Source organism: Ammospiza caudacuta, chromosome 8, assembly GCF_027887145.1.
Source record: "Ammospiza caudacuta isolate bAmmCau1 chromosome 8, bAmmCau1.pri, whole genome shotgun sequence".
Classification (NCBI taxonomy): Eukaryota; Metazoa; Chordata; class Aves; order Passeriformes; family Passerellidae; genus Ammospiza; species Ammospiza caudacuta.
Window position 1 is genome coordinate 21,220,960 of NC_080600.1, and position 16,658 is coordinate 21,237,617.

A 16,658-nucleotide genomic window follows, 5' to 3' on the forward strand; every position below is an offset into this window, starting at 1 on the left:
CAATTGCATGTTAAAGGTCATGATGAACTGGCGTGGTCCTTTGGAAACAGCCATGTAATTAGCCCTTCCAACATTTTCACAGCAGAGTCTCAGTAGAGAAAATCAAGGAAATGGAATTAATTTATTCATCTTGTGTTTATCACTTGAAATTAGATATGTGTATTTTTAAGATTCTATGTAGTTTGAATATGCAGAAAATTGAATAGATAATTGCTTTTAACCTTTCAGCATTGGCATTTCTAATGCATAAGGGGAGTGCATGTTGAGTACTTGCACTTTACAGCATTGTAGATATGGGTAAAAATAAAAACTAATCAATTTTGTGATGTCTAGCATTGAAATTAGAAATCTACTGAGGAGATAATTTTAATTTCTATAGCAATTTGATTACTGTAAAAAAATCTAAAAAGCACATGTCATTTGTTGATATATCAAGCTGGAAGTATTAAAAATATATGAGATTAATATAATCCTATATAGAGCATATCAGCGCAGCTGTGGATATAATCAGGTGAAGTTTCTTTCCTGTGTTTAAGTTTTAGTGGTTGAATAAGATGTGATTTTTATAGTACTTTGGCAAACTGACATTGTTAATGCATTTAAGTAGAATAGTTTACTATTACTCAGCCTCATTTTGCAATATTTGTAGTAGGAATAGTTACTTGTTTGCTGTGTGTACACTACAGATGTTACCTGCCAAGTGAACTCAGTTTCAGTACACAGGAAGAATGTGTTTTGCTCTTTTGCCAAATGAATCAGCTTTTTTTAAAGTGTGTTTAAAAGCTTTCTAAATGGCATACAAATATTTAAGAAAAACTTACTAGATCTGGGAAACTATTTCATTTATTTTGGGCTTACAGCAAAAAATTAGGCTAATAGAAAGAGTTAAAGGCTAAAAGTAGGAAGCTAATGATGCACAGAAGGAAGCCAATAGAGGGAAAGTGCCATGGAATTTTTTTTGACAAAATAAACAGAAGTTCCCATATAACAGTACTTGCAGTACTTTAATTGGAGTGGGTGTTTTACCCTGGTGCTGGTGGGGTTTTTTGGTGCGTGTTCTAATCTTCTGCTAGCTTTCTTTACAGCTACATTCATATTTTATTATTTGTATACCATCTTATATTACTAATCACTCCTGGATTGCTTTTGTGTTCCTGTTTCAATTTCACTATTTGCTGCTTGTCCTTACTGTGGCGTGCTTAGTTCTTACTCCTCTCTCAAAGCCCTCTTAATTCAAAACCAATTCTCTCCATTATGCCTTCAATATCCTACCCTCTCTTTTGAATTACCCCTTTTGCTTCTGTTCCAAGGTTTTGTTTCCCTCTCTTTTGTCTTTAATTTTGTAATGTAAAGGCTGCAGTGATTGTCAGAGGTCTTGTAATAAGCAGTTTTCCTAAATGCTGCTTATTATTGTAACTCTGTAGGCTAGGATAAACTCTGGCTTTGTCCCTCCTTAGGCAGAGGTGTTAATTACTGTTTCTAATCTTAATTCACAAAAATAACTGTGACCTCTTGCAGTAGTCTTGTCATTAATCATTTTAAAGTTTATTTTATGAAAATTACATCACATTTTTCTGCATGTCCGCTAGTAATTCTTCCCTCCTCAGTTTAGGCATCTGTCACAAGAGCAGCCATGTGCTGGCCTAAGCATTTGCAGAGTCAATGCAGAAGGTGCTGGAAACTTGCAATGGGGAGGTGGTCTTGGCCAGATAGGGCAACTGCTAAGCAGTGGCCTTGTGCACTGTTTCAGACTTGCATGAGAACTGTCAGTTCCATGTGGAAGTTTTCCAGGCCACTGTGACCTTAGAGGGGGACATCTGGGTGCCTTCACTTCTAGGTCAGTTCCATATTTAACCCATAACAGCTGTGCAGAGGTGCTGAGCACAACAGGAAGTTTCTCTTAAACAAAAAGAACCTGCAACTGTAGAGTCCTAATTTGTCCTAGAAATTATGAAAGCAGGGAAGACTGAGAATGCTTTTGGAGCAATGAATATATGCTCTGAAACAGTGCTTTGGCATGGGGCATAAAAGGGCAGTGGGAAGGCAGATACGTAATGACTCAGAGATGGAGTGAATTGAGGAGCCTTCTGTAATGATGATTGTTCTTGATTGCTGTTGCAGGGCAGTCTAGCAGCACTAGGAGAATGGTCCAATTAGTGCCTGTTTCATTTGTCTTCGTGGTTGTGGGGTTACATTGTGTATTGTATTATGTTTCCTGAAAATCTGTGTGAAGCTGTTTTGTGATTGATGTTTAAACAAAACTAGCGTTAAAGACAGGAAGCTGGCTTCCTATGCCTTTTTATTAAGGTTCAGAATCTAGAGGTATTCCTGCATTTCCCTACTTCAGGACTCCAGTACTAAGTGACTTCTGCACTTGGTTTCATTGCATCAATGTCTGTGTTCCAGATATTTAAAAATTTATCAGGGAATTTTTCCATAGATATCATCTGATAATTGAGAATTGTGTAAAGAAAACAAAATTTGAGACATTCTGCTTTGCTTTGATATTTGCTTTAATATTTACATGAAAAAATAGTTTCAAAATAATAATAAAAGAAATCCAATACTGTAGTCCAAAGTTGTGACCCTGCAAAGACAAATTCCATGAGATGTGGCTACAAAAACTCAGTAACAGGTTTCTGTTATTTGAATAGAGCAAGTTGGTGTGTAAGTTTAATTTTAAAATAAGTATGTATCCTCTACTTGAATGTTAGTTTATTCAGCAAAAAAAGAAGAGAGCTCTCAGGTGTGAAGCTGAATACAGCTGGACATTGTAATCACTTTGGTAAAAAAAAATTCTGGTTTGAACACAAGACCTCCATTAGCATTGTGTTTTGAGCTCTTTTATTGACAAGAGATATGAAATGACAATTGTCTATTTGAGAAATCTTGTCATAGCTGCCACCTGTTTTCATGAAGCTGACATGCTAAGGTTAATGAAAAGTAGTTTCTACTTGAGAATTTGAAGAATGTGAATGGATTCACCAACAAGATTTTTACAGCACTAAAAAGATGTTTTTTTCATAAACATGTTTTTTAAAATTTCTGGTTACAAAATTCTGCTTATACCAGTCTTGGTGTAATTCATTTGCTACTTTGTTTTTATCATCTTTGTCTTTCTGACAGGTTGTCAATTGGCTGGAAGGACCTGGATCAGAACAGCTAAGAACCCAATGGGGAATAGGAGATTCCATTAGAGCTTCACAAGCTTTGCAACAGAAGCATGAAGAGATTGAGAGTCAGCACAGTGTGAGATTTCCCATACCCTTTTCAAGTATCAAAATAATTCTAAATACATGTAGTCATGAGCAATGTATTTTGGTTATGAGTATCTAGGAATTTTTCACAGTGCATGATGTTCTGAGTTACAGAGGAAACTACCTGAGCAGTTATAGAGCTAATATGGTCATATTATATCTATTTGCATTTTTTTTTCCATTGTACAAAAATGCAGATTTCTATTTGTGATTTTTCTTGGGTTTAGTATGTTCCAGCAGTTCTTAAATTTTCATGTAGAGTAGAAGGAATAAATTTACTTTTTCCTCTCTGCCAAAATGTCTGACAAGTCCTGCACTTCTCAGGTGAATAACTTCATGTTTTTGTCTCTATTAGACTACACTTAGCAGTAGCTGAAACTGACTTAAGACTTTCATTGATCAAGATTTTAGATATACTTTATGGTTGTAAATGTAAATGTAAATGACATTATGTCATCATTGTTGCCCCTTTTGGGACTGATGAGAAATTTATTCTGCTCTTGAATTTTTGACTGATTGCTAATTTAACTTTCTCATTGCTTTCTCTTTGTTCCCCTCCTTGCTCTTTTCATACTCTTTTTTTTCTGTGAGCAGATGGTAGAGGCAGGTCTGGGAGAAAAGAAAAAAAATTCAGAAAATGGATATTTATACTCCGTTTTGCATGATTTGTAAATAAATGATGCAAAAGCTGAAGACATAATTTACAAAATTCTAAACATCCCAATAGGAGCGAGACAAGAATACAAATTAAATCAAATATAGTAGGCCAATAGATGGTGCTGTTCCATAGAAATGCATAGGACACTTCAAGGTCAAAATTAGAGCTGTTGAGCAAACACATTTTGCTTTACAGGCATCTCAGCCATGCAAGATGTGAATGTGATCTGGATGTATCAAGCTGTTTTTAAATCTCACCAAATTGTTAAATATTTGAACTATTTTCCTCTGCAAAGACACCAACAGGACAACATAACTAAATCTTATGTATGTATTCAGTGATCAAGCCATGTGAAAAACAAATCTACAAATTTGAATTAAGTAGTATAGAGCTTTCCTTAAATAAGTAACAAGGATCGTTTTGAAGTTTCTGTGCCTGGATTCTCTTTTGTTCAGAAGACAGAGATTACTGCTGTCAGTAGATAGTATTCTCAGATAGAGAATACTGCTGTCAACAGCAATATTTTTCCAAAATTTGTAAGGAAATTATTGCTAGTTTCAGTCATGTCACTGAAAGTAACAGCTGGATAGTCCTGTGAACAGCTTTTAATAATAGCTGGTCACTTGAAAAAAAATGATCTTTTGTTTTAGTAGACCAGTACAGACATTTAAGCACTAGAAATTTGTTTTAAAATGGTGAATTCCACTTTTGGTGGAAGTTTATGGTGGGACTAGGAGCCACACATTGAACTCTTCCCATCTTTCTGCACTAAGTTTTTTATACTACAATGTGTGTAGTAACATCTACTAAGCACTTTATTGGGAGTTGATTTGAAATCAGGAATATTTTTTCCTTCTCTGTGAGATAGTGCAGTCTGTAATAACCTCCTCTTTCAATCTGATTATTTATTAGCCTCCAGTTGGATGTGTATACCATTCAAGGGCAATAAAATTATATTTGGCATTTTTAATTCTTTATCTTCTTGTGTTTCTAGGAGTGGTTTGCTGTTTATGTTGAGCTTAATCAGCAGATAGCAGCTCTTCTAAATGCAGGGGATGAGGAGGACCTTGTGGAATTGAAAGCATTGCAGCAACAGCTGAGTGATGTGTGTTACAGGCAGGCCAGTCAGCTGGAATTCAGGCAGAACCTATTACAAGCAGCACTTGAATTCCACAGTGTTGCCCAGGATGTAAGTGTTTCTTTTTAATTTTCTTTAAGGCACTGTCAATAAATTAGCGCATTAGTATTGTAAATGTTGACTACATTGGAAAAATACTCAGGGAGATGAGGGGAAATATCATGTCACTTGGAAAATTCTGTAAGTCATCATATACTGTAATTGAAACACTGAGAAAACTGGCTCCCCCTTGTTTTAGGAGGGAAGTACTTTGTAATATGTCTTACATTTCAGTAGAATTTGAAATAAAAGGGTAAAAGGGTTACTAGTTGAAAAGTTACTTTTTTTGCCCCTCTTTTTTATTTAGAGGCTTATGCATTAATTGAACTGGAGTTTGATGTACTTTTCTTTTTGTAAAATGGCGTGTTCATTTCCTATGTTTTTCTTAAAAAACAAGTAGAATCTTGGCTTCTACTCTCCCACCATCTAGGGATGTGTGCTCTTGGATTTCTACAAGGCAGATGGGTCATTTATCTTGGCTTTCATTTCCTCTAGCTCCAAAGAGAAATTTGAAAATGATAAATTTCCAAACATTTAGAATGTTTTAGAACCAACCATCTGAAGCTCAAACTTCTTTTTAAATATTAGCATTTATGTTCTTACATTTTAGTTGTCTCAGCAATTGGATGGTTTACTCGGAATGTTGTGTGTGGATGTAGCACCAGCAGATGGAGCATCAATTCAACAAACATTGAAACTACTGGAAGAGAAATTAAAAAGTGTTGGTAAGCAAGATATTTATGCATTTCAGACACACACATTCTAGTAAGTGCATTACAGGGGGAAGAAAGAGTAATCCCTTTTTAAAAAATCACCAAAAAAGCAGGGGGAAAAGATCTTATGACTTCTGATTCCTCACTATGTAATGTTCCACTGAGTTACTTTGGACTGGCTTTTGTCTGGAGAAGTGATCTGGAACTGTTCTCTTTTGAAGATGTTTTACATCCAATATATATATTTGTTATATGCCGTTATCATGCATTTCATCTGTAAACAAACTTCTTTCTCCCATTAATCTTCTTTAATGGTTTAGGATTATAATGCTTAGATGATCTTTTTGTCTCCAGAATTGACACCTTGATGATTAAGGTTTTATCCCCTCACTTTTGGAATGCTTGTACTGGGTATTTTGCAGTAACTTTGAATGTATATGTTAATAAATGGCACATTGAAGGTTGTGACACTGTCAAGCACATGGAATTATTTCAGTTGGAAGGGGTCTACAGTGATCAGCTTGTTCATTAAGTGTGGGAGAAAGAGCTGCAAAGAAAAATAATTTATGGCAGAAGTAGGTATGATTGGAATAAAGCAGTTTGATGCATAAATGAGATATTCCTTCAGGAAAACAAATAGTAAAGCTGCCAAATAAGAGATGTAACAGCAGATCCCAAGGGTTGACAAATTTCAGTGTAGAAAATTGTATCAGCCATATCAGATGTATTATAAAGTAGTAACTTGTGCCAGCAGTGGAAGAACACTTAGGTTACAACTGCTTAGCAGGGATAAATATTTTAGGAATTATCTAACTGTGTGGATGAAAGACACTAATTAGCTATGTATATGCTGAAAAGCTGACATGCTGTCAACTTCTATTCCTTTTCTTGTTATCTGCTAGGTCATAAAATAGCAAAGCCTTAGTTCTTTGTTAATACAGACAAATGCTCACTCAAACGAGAGTTGGACAGGGTGGTGAAGGACATAGTAATGTCCTTGTCATTTTCCAGGTTCCAGTCTTGATCTGTGAGTGATTCTCTTTTCTCCAGTGAGGAGAAAACCCACCAAAATTCTGAGTGATCGCTGACCTATTTTTTTTCTCATTCTCTTATTAGACTTAGGTTTGCAAGGCTTGCGTGAGAAAGGTCAAAGTCTTCTTGATCAGATATCTAACCAGGCATCATGGGCCTATGGGAAGGATGTGACCATTGAAAACAAAGAAAATGTGGACCATATCCAAGGAGTGATGGAAGATATGCAGCTAAGAAAACAAAGGTAAGAACAACAATTCGAGTCATTAAGATTTTTGTGTGTTAGCAAGTCGCTTTTTATACCATTTAATTTGTTGTAAAGAGCCCATTTTGTTTTATGTTCATGAAAGGGATGTATTACAACTGTAATTTATATTTGTAGTATATTTGAATGGGACAGAAACTTCCCTGACTAATTTGTTGTAGTGTATTCCTAAAAACAAGCACCTTTTCTATTTTGGTACTTGATGGAGTACTTGAATGCTTTCCTGTCCTTGTAAATGTCAGAAATTATACATTCCTTTTATATGGAGTTATGAAAATATGCAAGAGGTGTCCTTTACATGTTAGCAGTTTGAGATGGGAGTATAATGTAATTACAATTGTGGTGATGGGTGTAAAATTATGTATTAAACAGCCTTGTTTGTCCTCTTTATCACAAGCTCTGTCCTTTGAGTATGGTATTTTCATTTCTGAAGATAGGAAGACAAATGAGGTGGTATTGGAGGGTACAAAATGGAGGCTCAGATTTCAGAAGAGCAGATGATGGCATACAGGACCATACAGTCACCCCAGGACATGGGGTTTGAATTTTAGGAAACCATATAGAGTGAGGGATGAGGTTGGGAAAAGTGTTGGAAGGAGTTGAATTTATAAGAAGGATGGATTTTGCCATCATCCTCTTCCTCCAAAATTTGATTATTTGTACTTAAATATGTAGTAGTACTGGATTGTTTTGTAGTACTGCCTTTTTTTCTACTGAACAGTGTGAAAGAATTAGAAGCTATTGCCAGTAATACTGCTGGAAGCCCTGAGACCATGTAATACTGTCCATAGAAATGGCCTGGTGTTCAAGGGCATTGGCTGAGCAAAGAGGTGCCTCTAGGCAACAGCAAGCTCTAGTGAGCATCAAATTGCCCGTTTTACAAATTAATTCCACTATTCTTAAATTGTTTTCTTAGGGAGCTTAGTGTAAGGAGCTATGTGTTTTGGTAGAGCTTAGAGAAAATACTGTTTTAAGTCTGCCCTCTAGATCCTATTAATTTAAGCAATACTTGTGTTTAGAGGGCAAGCTGCAAAAAGCTACAGAGGATGTGTCACTGTGCAGTAAAATGGCAGTTGGAATTTCATATGAGAAAAGAGATGTGCATGGGAGAAGGGGAGACTTTGTATACACAGTAATAAATTCTGAATCAGCTGTGAACTCAAAGATAAACATTGGAAAACTTGAAGAAATTGCTTTAGTGTTCAAATACACAGAGAAAAGCAAGTAGAGTGCCAAGAATTATTAGGAAAGGAATAAAAAACTGAAAGAAGGATGTCATTGTGTCAGTATATAGATTGGTAGTCGATTTCTGTTTGTGTTACACAATTCTGCTCTGTATTCTCAGAAGGGTTATAGAATTGTGGGAAGTCATTTAGAGGACTAAAACATCAATAGTATTTGCAGACAAAGGTATGAAGCAGCTTTCAGATTGTGAATGATTAAACAAGGTTATTTAGCCTGGATGAGAAACAAAAAAGTGAAAGGACTAAGTATCTCTCAGTAGCATGTAATAGTATTTTTTGCTATTTAATTTTGTTTTCCAACTTCTGTTGAATGTTTCTTGTTGTTTACATACACATGTTGTAATGTTTATTTTTAGGGGCATTTTGCTGCTTTATTTATGATTTTGGAACCTATAAACTGTTTTCCTGCATTATTAGAGCAGATGATGTCCTTTCTGTAAGCATTGCAGGATGTAACAAAACGCAGCATGCTAACAAACTGTTCTTTGGAAGAGCTTATGTTTGTAACCAATTTGGAAAGGATCATGCACACAGTCTTTTGCATTTGCTTATAAAGCCAACTGTTGTTGACATTAGTAATTCCATTTGCACTGAACAGGAGCGTGAGTCTTGCTGTCTACTTTGTAGGCTCTGAAATTGAAGTGGAAAGCATTCTGCTAGATGTATTAGCTTAGGTCTCATTGTGGAAAGAGAAGGATTTTCAACACTTCTATTGGAATTCTGGAGAAAGAACTGCAAACTGTGTTCAACTCAGAACAAGATAATTAGGGTCAGTTTTTATATCAATTAGATTTTGAAATGCTTCCTGACAAGTAAAGCAGAGGACAACATCATATAAGGGTGCAGATATTACCATCTCTAATGAGCTAAAAAGAAAAATGGAAAAATGTATTATCTTTTAATCAGCCTCATTGTATTCATTAAGAAACATTGCCCCCAACAAACAGTACAGTTCAGAATTATGCCAAGTTGAAGCCCACTTTCATCTGAATTCTAATAGGACAAAGTTTGTGTTAGCCTCTGTTTTGCAGAGCTTCCCAGTGCAGCAAGGTAAGGAACCTGGGATGCTCCTGCAAGACCTTGTAGCTGTCTCTGGTGTTACTGCCTCAAGCTTAGCCATATCAGGAATCTTGAGGATCATGATTTTGGTGACTTGGAGTGCTCAGTTCTACTTATTGCAACTTTCTCATTGTTGTTTGTGGCATGAGGTGGTTTTGCCAAGCTAAGCAGCTTTGATCACCTTTTCATGAATGCTTGTATCTTAATGTTTCTCACTTGAAAACATTTTTGTCAATGTCATAGTGTTTTGTGTCTGCTGTACATGTGTTGATGAATCTTTGTGTGCTGCTGTTTAAGGTGTGAGGATATGGTGGATGTGCGGAGACTGAAGATGCTTCAGATGGTGCAGTTATTTAAATGTGAAGAAGATGCTGCTCAGGTATGGAAATACCTCTAGAATTTTGTCATTCTGATATTTGTAGTCCACTGGGTTGATTTATGGGGGCTGGTAGCTTAACAGTACTTTTTTTTCAGCTTTCAAATGTAGTTTTATTTAGGGAATATGTACAGTGAAAATAAAGGCTATAGCAGTGTCTGCAAACAGTATATTTGGGGATTGCATGCATGATCTACCAGCTTGTGATAGCTCATTTAACTTTTTTCTGTATCAAAAGTATATGCTAGTACTGAAGTAATGCCACCCTTCTGGTTTAATTTCTTTTTAACGTATTAGTTTTTGTTCTTTTGGCTTGTTTTTAAGGCAGTAGAATGGTTAAGTGAACTGTTGGATGCTCTGCTGAAGACACACATCCGACTGGGAGATGATGCTCAAGAAACAAAAGTTTTACTAGAGAAACATCGAAAATTTGTTGATGTTGCCCAGGTGAAATGTGTTATTTTTTTCTAGCAATATGTGGTTTGTGCAGTTTCACATCCTCTCCTAAACAGAATCAATATCTGTATAGGCAGTCATTGAACAGCTGTCACTGGTCTTACTGGTTTCCCTCAGTGCCTGAGTGAAGAAATTGATTGTTGAAGTTGGAGATGGGCCTAATGAGATGTTGCAGTTCCATCCAGAGCAGCAATGCTGCAGGTCCCTACCTTAGTTAACCTTCACATAGGCAATGCAAACAACCAAACAAAGTTCACTGGCTTTTGTGAAAGATATATCTCAAACAGTCTTTAAAATTACATTTGACAAGCTGGGTCAAAGCACCTGGTCAGATGTTTTGTCAGTCGTTTGCTGCTTTTAGGAGTGTCTAAATTTGACTTGTTAATTAACAGATGTGATGTTTTCTAATTCCACCTGCTGCACTGGAGTTTCCTCTTTTGATGAATAAGAGTTGATGGCCGGAGGATCATTTGCTGTTACAGTGATTGCCTCAGGGCACCTGGATGCTGGCTGACCACAGACATGGTGTCAGTAAAATCAGGGAGACAGTCCTCTCAGCAGTGGATATCAAGTATCCCTTAGAAGATCCAAACAACTATTCAGAATTCTTGGGAAGCTCTCTTCCTTAGCCAGTGTGAACACTAGGCAGCAGTGGATATTGGATTTTTTTTTTTTTTAAGAGTTAAAGCACTTTTGGTCATTACAATTTTATTCTTACTTTTTCCAGTAGACCAGATTAGTTCAATGTACTTTGTGAACCTAAATTGTGGAGTTTCCATAAACTTGCCTGCTGTTGTTGCTTTAAGATGCTGTTTCATTGCCAGGTAAAGTGCAGGGTTTTTACATGACTTACTCTCCCATCCCCTCCAATTTTTAGAGTACTTACGATTACGGGAGACAGCTACTGCAGGCAACAGTGGTCCTGTGCCAGTCCTTGAGATGCACTTCAAGGTCCTCAGGGGACACACTTCCCAGACTGAACAGAGTGTGGAAACAGTTTACAGTGACTTCTGAAGAAAGAGTGCACCGGTTGGAAACAGCTGTCGCATTTCATTCAACTGCTGAAAAGGTGAGCGTTGTGTTTTATTAAGAAGAAAAAATTTTTACCTGAGTTCAGGCAAACAAAATGTAAGAAATGTGAAGCTGCCAGTGTTTATATTTACCCTTTCTAAATATTTTTTTTAATGGCAGAAAGAAGAATTTACATATATTTTTCCAACCGTTAACTTCAGTACTTAATGTAATAATTTTTCATATATCCATACTGGTGTAGGGCCCCCTTAACAAAAAGAACAGCACTCTTCAAATGGGAGCTCTTATATTGATGTTAAAGCATTTCTTTATGTCTTTTAGACTGTAATTCTTAAAAGCCAGGAGCACTTCTTTGTGCAAGGTATGATACAAAGCTATCAGGTCGTTTAAGTTCTTTGAAGAGTTAAAGGTGTATTGCCCTTTAGGCTGTATAGATTTTGGATGGGTTAACCTTCTCACAAACTGTAAATGAGGGCAGCTCTTGCCACTTTAATTTCCACACGTGCTGTCGTGTTCCATCTTGTGTTTTGCACCTGGTGGGGTTTGAATGTGCTTTCTTCCTGAGCACACTCTACCTTGATATGGTTTTCAGACTCCTATAACCAAATGTCTCGCTGCTGCACCCAGTCAAGTGATGCAAGAAACACACTGGAGGACGAGCAGTCAGCAACAATGTGATGAGGATTAGTTGCTGAAGGGGAAAATATTGAGAGCTTTCAAATGCTTGAACTTGAGACAATGTCCTTTAATGTAGGTCATGGGGGATAGGACCTTTTTGTCCACACCTGCTTTTTTGGGTGAAGCAGTGTATTTTAAAAAATCAATTTAGAGTACGTATCTCAAATATTGATAATAAAATTGCATGTAACTGGAAAAAAAAGCAAATCTTGCACATGGTAAAATAAATCCATTTTGTCATTAAAAGAGAGCATGGATTCAGAGTTGATTAATTTGCTCCTTAGTTTTATTCATTTCTTATTTGTATTAGTGGAAAATACTTTGAATTGGCAGGCATTGGGAGTTGGTGGAGCTTCACAAAAGCAGAAATAGATCATCTGTGCTTCCAGAGGTTTACCTGATACCAAATTAAATTTCAGTGGTTCATAAACTCTTAGAAGAGTAGAATCTCTCAATCCATATTATGAGCATTCTTTCATTATTGCAGTAGTTAATTGCTGGGTTTAGGCAATCTTAAGTTTAAAGAAAAGTAAATTAATGTCTGACAAAACAATGCTCTTGTTCAAAAACCTAATTCTCCTTTCACTATTGGACATATATTAATGAGTCTGTGTGGAAAATAGACTGTTAATATCCATGCTGCTTGGGAAAAAAGTAAGAAGTGGCAAAGTGAGAAGTAGAAGAAAATAGAGTACTGAGTACTGGTATTGAGTTACAATCCCATCTGGAAAGACTTGTGTTCAGATTTTTTTTTAGTCCTACCTGTTCTGTTCCAGATGTAGTTTTTAGTTTTGAAACCTTTTGTTAGCAGTCTTCATTGACCCTGGTGTTTCCACTTTAAATTGCTGTCTTGTATGTTTAATGGTGTCAGTCACTATTTTTATGCGTTTCATATTGTTGCAGGAATATTGTCAAGGAAGACTACTTTTTATTCCCTCCTAGAAGTAATGTAAAACATTCTAATACAAATAACTGGTAGCCCTGAACATTCTTCTTAATGAACTTTAATCAGTATTTTCCTTTCTTGAATTATATGTGTCAGTTGATCTCTTGTAAATGTGGCAGTGGAAATGCCAAAAGAACATCCACTCTTCCAGTTAAAAAACTACATGCGATCCCTTGTGTACTTTATTCTGTATTTTCTTACTTTTATTGAACAGATTTTGCAGGAATGTCCAGACCAGCCAGAAGCTTTTCATGAAATGGAACAATTTGATGAAATTGAAGCAGTTGGGAAATCACTGTTGGACAGACTAACAGTGCCTGTAGTTTATCCTGATGGGTATGTAGAATGGTTTCTGATACCTTTGGTAAACTTGTATCATAGTCTCACATGCAGAAGAATCCTGAAGGCTTATTGCTGAAACAGAAAAGTGAGCACCTTGTTTTTATAAAATTTGAAATAGGACCTGTCTGCTTTCTATGAAAAAATGGGAAGGAATTTTTAATGAGTACTAATGCACTGCCTTTTCAAAGTAGTGACTTTTTCACACTGAATGATTATTGATTTATGCAGTTTTTACACCAGCACAGTATGCAGAAGTAACAGAAGAATGACCAGTCCCTGTCTCTTCTCCCTGAAAAAAGATACCAGATGAGAATTACAGGATTTCTCTTTCTTTATTTGCAATTCTATCTATCTAAGCCAGTATATTGAAGATAAATTTATATTTTATTTATTTGGTAAACAAAACAGTACTTTCCTTGAGAATTATTCATATTAACTTTAAATTGGTAGCTCTCAAGCTACAAAGGCAAATTGAATTTGGAATCTCAGCCATAATAAAACTCAGTTATCTGTGTTTAATAATGTCTGTTGTTATGCTGAGCTTGTAGTTAATTTCTACATGAGTTACAGCCAAGCTATGGAGCAGTCTCTGGTGTGTAGGATGCCACACCATAATGAAAAAGGTCTGAAATAAGTACATTGAATTAGAGGCTGAAGCCTTATGAGATAACATCAGGCAACTGTGTTAAGCATTACCTGAAGTCTACCTGAAAAACACAGTTGCAGGAAGCTGGACATGAAAATTTATTGTCATCATATGTCCCAAATGCCATATTCTAAATACCCCACCTTCTGCAGGGTAGATCCTTCAATACAGAGTGCTAATCATGAAGATGGGCCCAGGCCTGAATTAGTAGTGATTTTCACTGTTCTTTCAACAGTGTGTTTGAAAATAGTGGAGGACTGTAGAAAAAACCCCAAAACAAAACAAACAAAAAACTGACCCAAAACCAGATCAAGAAGTGTTTGTTGAAGTGATCTGGTAAAAGTAACAACTGTTCAATCCTGAACATTATTTTTAACCCCTCTGGAATTTCAGTAGAGTTTTGCATATCCCCCTTCACAAAAATGGTATGGAAGTTGTCCTGGATATCAGGACCCCCTGCTCATCATCCTGATATTCTGGTTTTGAAGTGTTTGGCATATAGTTTGAAAAGGGTTTGCTGATTATTAGAAATAGTTTGAGATTTAAGAACATACAAAATGTCATAAATGATTGGGGGGCATTTTCATCAGCCTGTTCACCTCCTCAGACTTTTGCCAGTATCTTTTTGGAAACTCAGGTCACTGTTCCCTCTCCTGCCCATGGCTTCTGCACTGTATGAGGAAATGCTGAGATCCATGTGCAGTTATGCAGTCTGACCAGTTACCTCCTCAAATGAGTGTATTCCTGCACAGAGTATCTTTTTCTGTCCAGTTTTGCCTGTCTGAAAGTCCTCTGTCCTACTGCCATTTCCAGAGTGTACAGCTTCTCTGCTTTGTAACTAGATTTAATACCTGTTCTTCTGAAACACATATTCTGTTCAAACCCTCCCTTTGCTGACAGCTTGGTTAGTGGCTTCCCTAACATTTCAGCTGCTCTTTTTTGTATTTGAATTACATAGCCGTGTCTTCCTTTCAGTTTGAGAGGTAGATGGCCTAATTTGACAGCATGTGGTTGACTTAACATGTGAAGAGTCCTTTAATAATGCAGCAATTCTAAAAACTCAGAATTCCTGTATAGACAGGTATCACAGATTGTCACAGCATGCAAAATTGTCAGATGGACATGGGGGAGAGCCAGAGAGGGGTGGTAATAAAGAGAGTTGGGAAGCATCCAGTTGTGCTTCTAGAATAGTGCCTTGCTGTTCAAATCACAGAATGGTTTGGGTTGGAAGGGACATTTAAAATAAACCAGTTCCAATCCCCTTTCCGAGGGCAGGGACACCTTTCACTAGACCAGCAGTGTCTCAATACCCTCAAACTTCTGTTGAGAGTGTGTTTTGGATATGAAAGGCTCATTGAGTATTTGTAACAATTTCATTAAAATTTGCTGTTAAGTCTTCATCACTAAGTCTCCAAAGCTTTCAAAGGTGGTTTTTAAATGACAAGAGGGAAAAGTGGCTATTTTTCTCATCAGTTTTGTGTTTTCTACTTCAATTAACAGGTGTATTCATGTACTGACTTACTACTGATAATTTATTGTGGTTTGGGTTTTTTCTAGGTCTGAGCAGTACTTTGGGAGCCCAAGTGATATGGCTTCTGCAGCAGAACACATCAGGGAGAAGATGAAGTTAGTTAGCCTGAAAAAGCAGCAGCTGAGACAACCAGAAGCCACTACCCCAGAGAGCTAATACTGACCTTGTCTATGAATTCATAACAGGACTTCAGTTTGTAATCCAGCATGTTGTTTGCATATTACAGAATTTGGTATAATATATTAAAATGCATTTCACAGCTGTTACGAGTCTCATCTTTTTTTCAAAGTAAATGTTCTCAGCATCTTAACACTCTACATCTATCAAGCCATAATTATTTAACATGCTATGAAACCATAGACTCCAAGTATCTTATGAAAAGGAACTGTAAACTTTGCACTGAAATTTGCTGTAAAGCTTTACCTGACCTGTCAGCTGCTTCTTAGTTAGACAGCTGATGCAAGCTTTGAGTGGTGCTAATTAAAGTGTTAGAAGTTCCATATTATGAAACTCTAGTTCTTTGCTTCCCCCATGCCCAGGTGATGTAGTAATTTTAGACTGTGAGGAAAGTACCTGCAGTGTAGACTGTGGTAACCCTGTAATTTTAATTTGAAATACTTAAAAAAAAATCATTTTTATTGTGCCAGTATGCACCCTGCCCATCAGATCTTTGATATTATCAAATTCATTAAACAGATGTTTTCCTATTTGTATTGATAATGTATTAAAAGCTGTTTGTGCTTAATAAAAATCATCTTTTTAAAATCTAAGATAAATTTGTTCTGGTCTGTATTTCCAAATATTGTTTATATTACATATGATAAGTGGTAGTAAAAATAATTGCTCCCCTGATATGTTTAGAAAATTTGTATATTTTTTCTTATGAAATACATTATAGCTATAAGAGAACTGCTCTTGAACTATTACTGATGGGTGCAAAAGTCCTGACTATTTTATTCTTTCTTCCTGGTAGAAGTACTTGCACAAAAGTAAGATCGTATTTGTGTAAGTCAGTGTTATATTAATCATAGTTTTGTTGCCTTGTAAGACTAGCACATGTCTCCTGTGCTTTATTTCTAAGTCCTTTGTTTCCTTTCGATGGAGAATCCTGAATAATGTGAATATATCCCTGTTGGTACCTTTGTGGTTAAAGGTTTTTGTGTAATGAAAAAGAAATTAAGATGAGGTTCATAACTTCAAACCTTGAGATTAGTAATTAAATGAAATTTATTCAGAGAAGGGAATT

General features: G+C 36.3%; 1 protein-coding gene across 5 annotated transcripts in view; it reads left to right on the top strand.

The window, feature by feature from the left end:
• Positions 1–16,123, top strand: part of SESTD1 (SEC14 and spectrin domain containing 1) — a 49,051-nt gene extending 32,928 nt beyond the window's left edge. For 3 of the 5 annotated variants that reach the window (XM_058809232.1, XM_058809230.1, XM_058809231.1), the window contains 9 exons: positions 3,127–3,249; positions 4,910–5,104; positions 5,703–5,817; positions 6,922–7,081; positions 9,703–9,784; positions 10,106–10,228; positions 11,115–11,306; positions 13,108–13,229; positions 15,439–16,123. In XM_058809232.1, the coding sequence (XP_058665215.1) occupies positions 3,127–3,249; positions 4,910–5,104; positions 5,703–5,817; positions 6,922–7,081; positions 9,703–9,784; positions 10,106–10,228; positions 11,115–11,306; positions 13,108–13,229; positions 15,439–15,568 (1,242 nt within the window). In that variant the 3' untranslated portion in view covers positions 15,569–16,123. The remainder of the gene's footprint in view (positions 1–3,126; positions 3,250–4,909; positions 5,105–5,702; positions 5,818–6,921; positions 7,082–9,702; positions 9,785–10,105; positions 10,229–11,114; positions 11,307–13,107; positions 13,230–15,438) is intronic. The other 2 variants (XM_058809228.1, XM_058809229.1) reach the window with 1 other exon arrangement.
• The last annotated feature ends 535 nt before the right edge of the window (positions 16,124–16,658 follow it).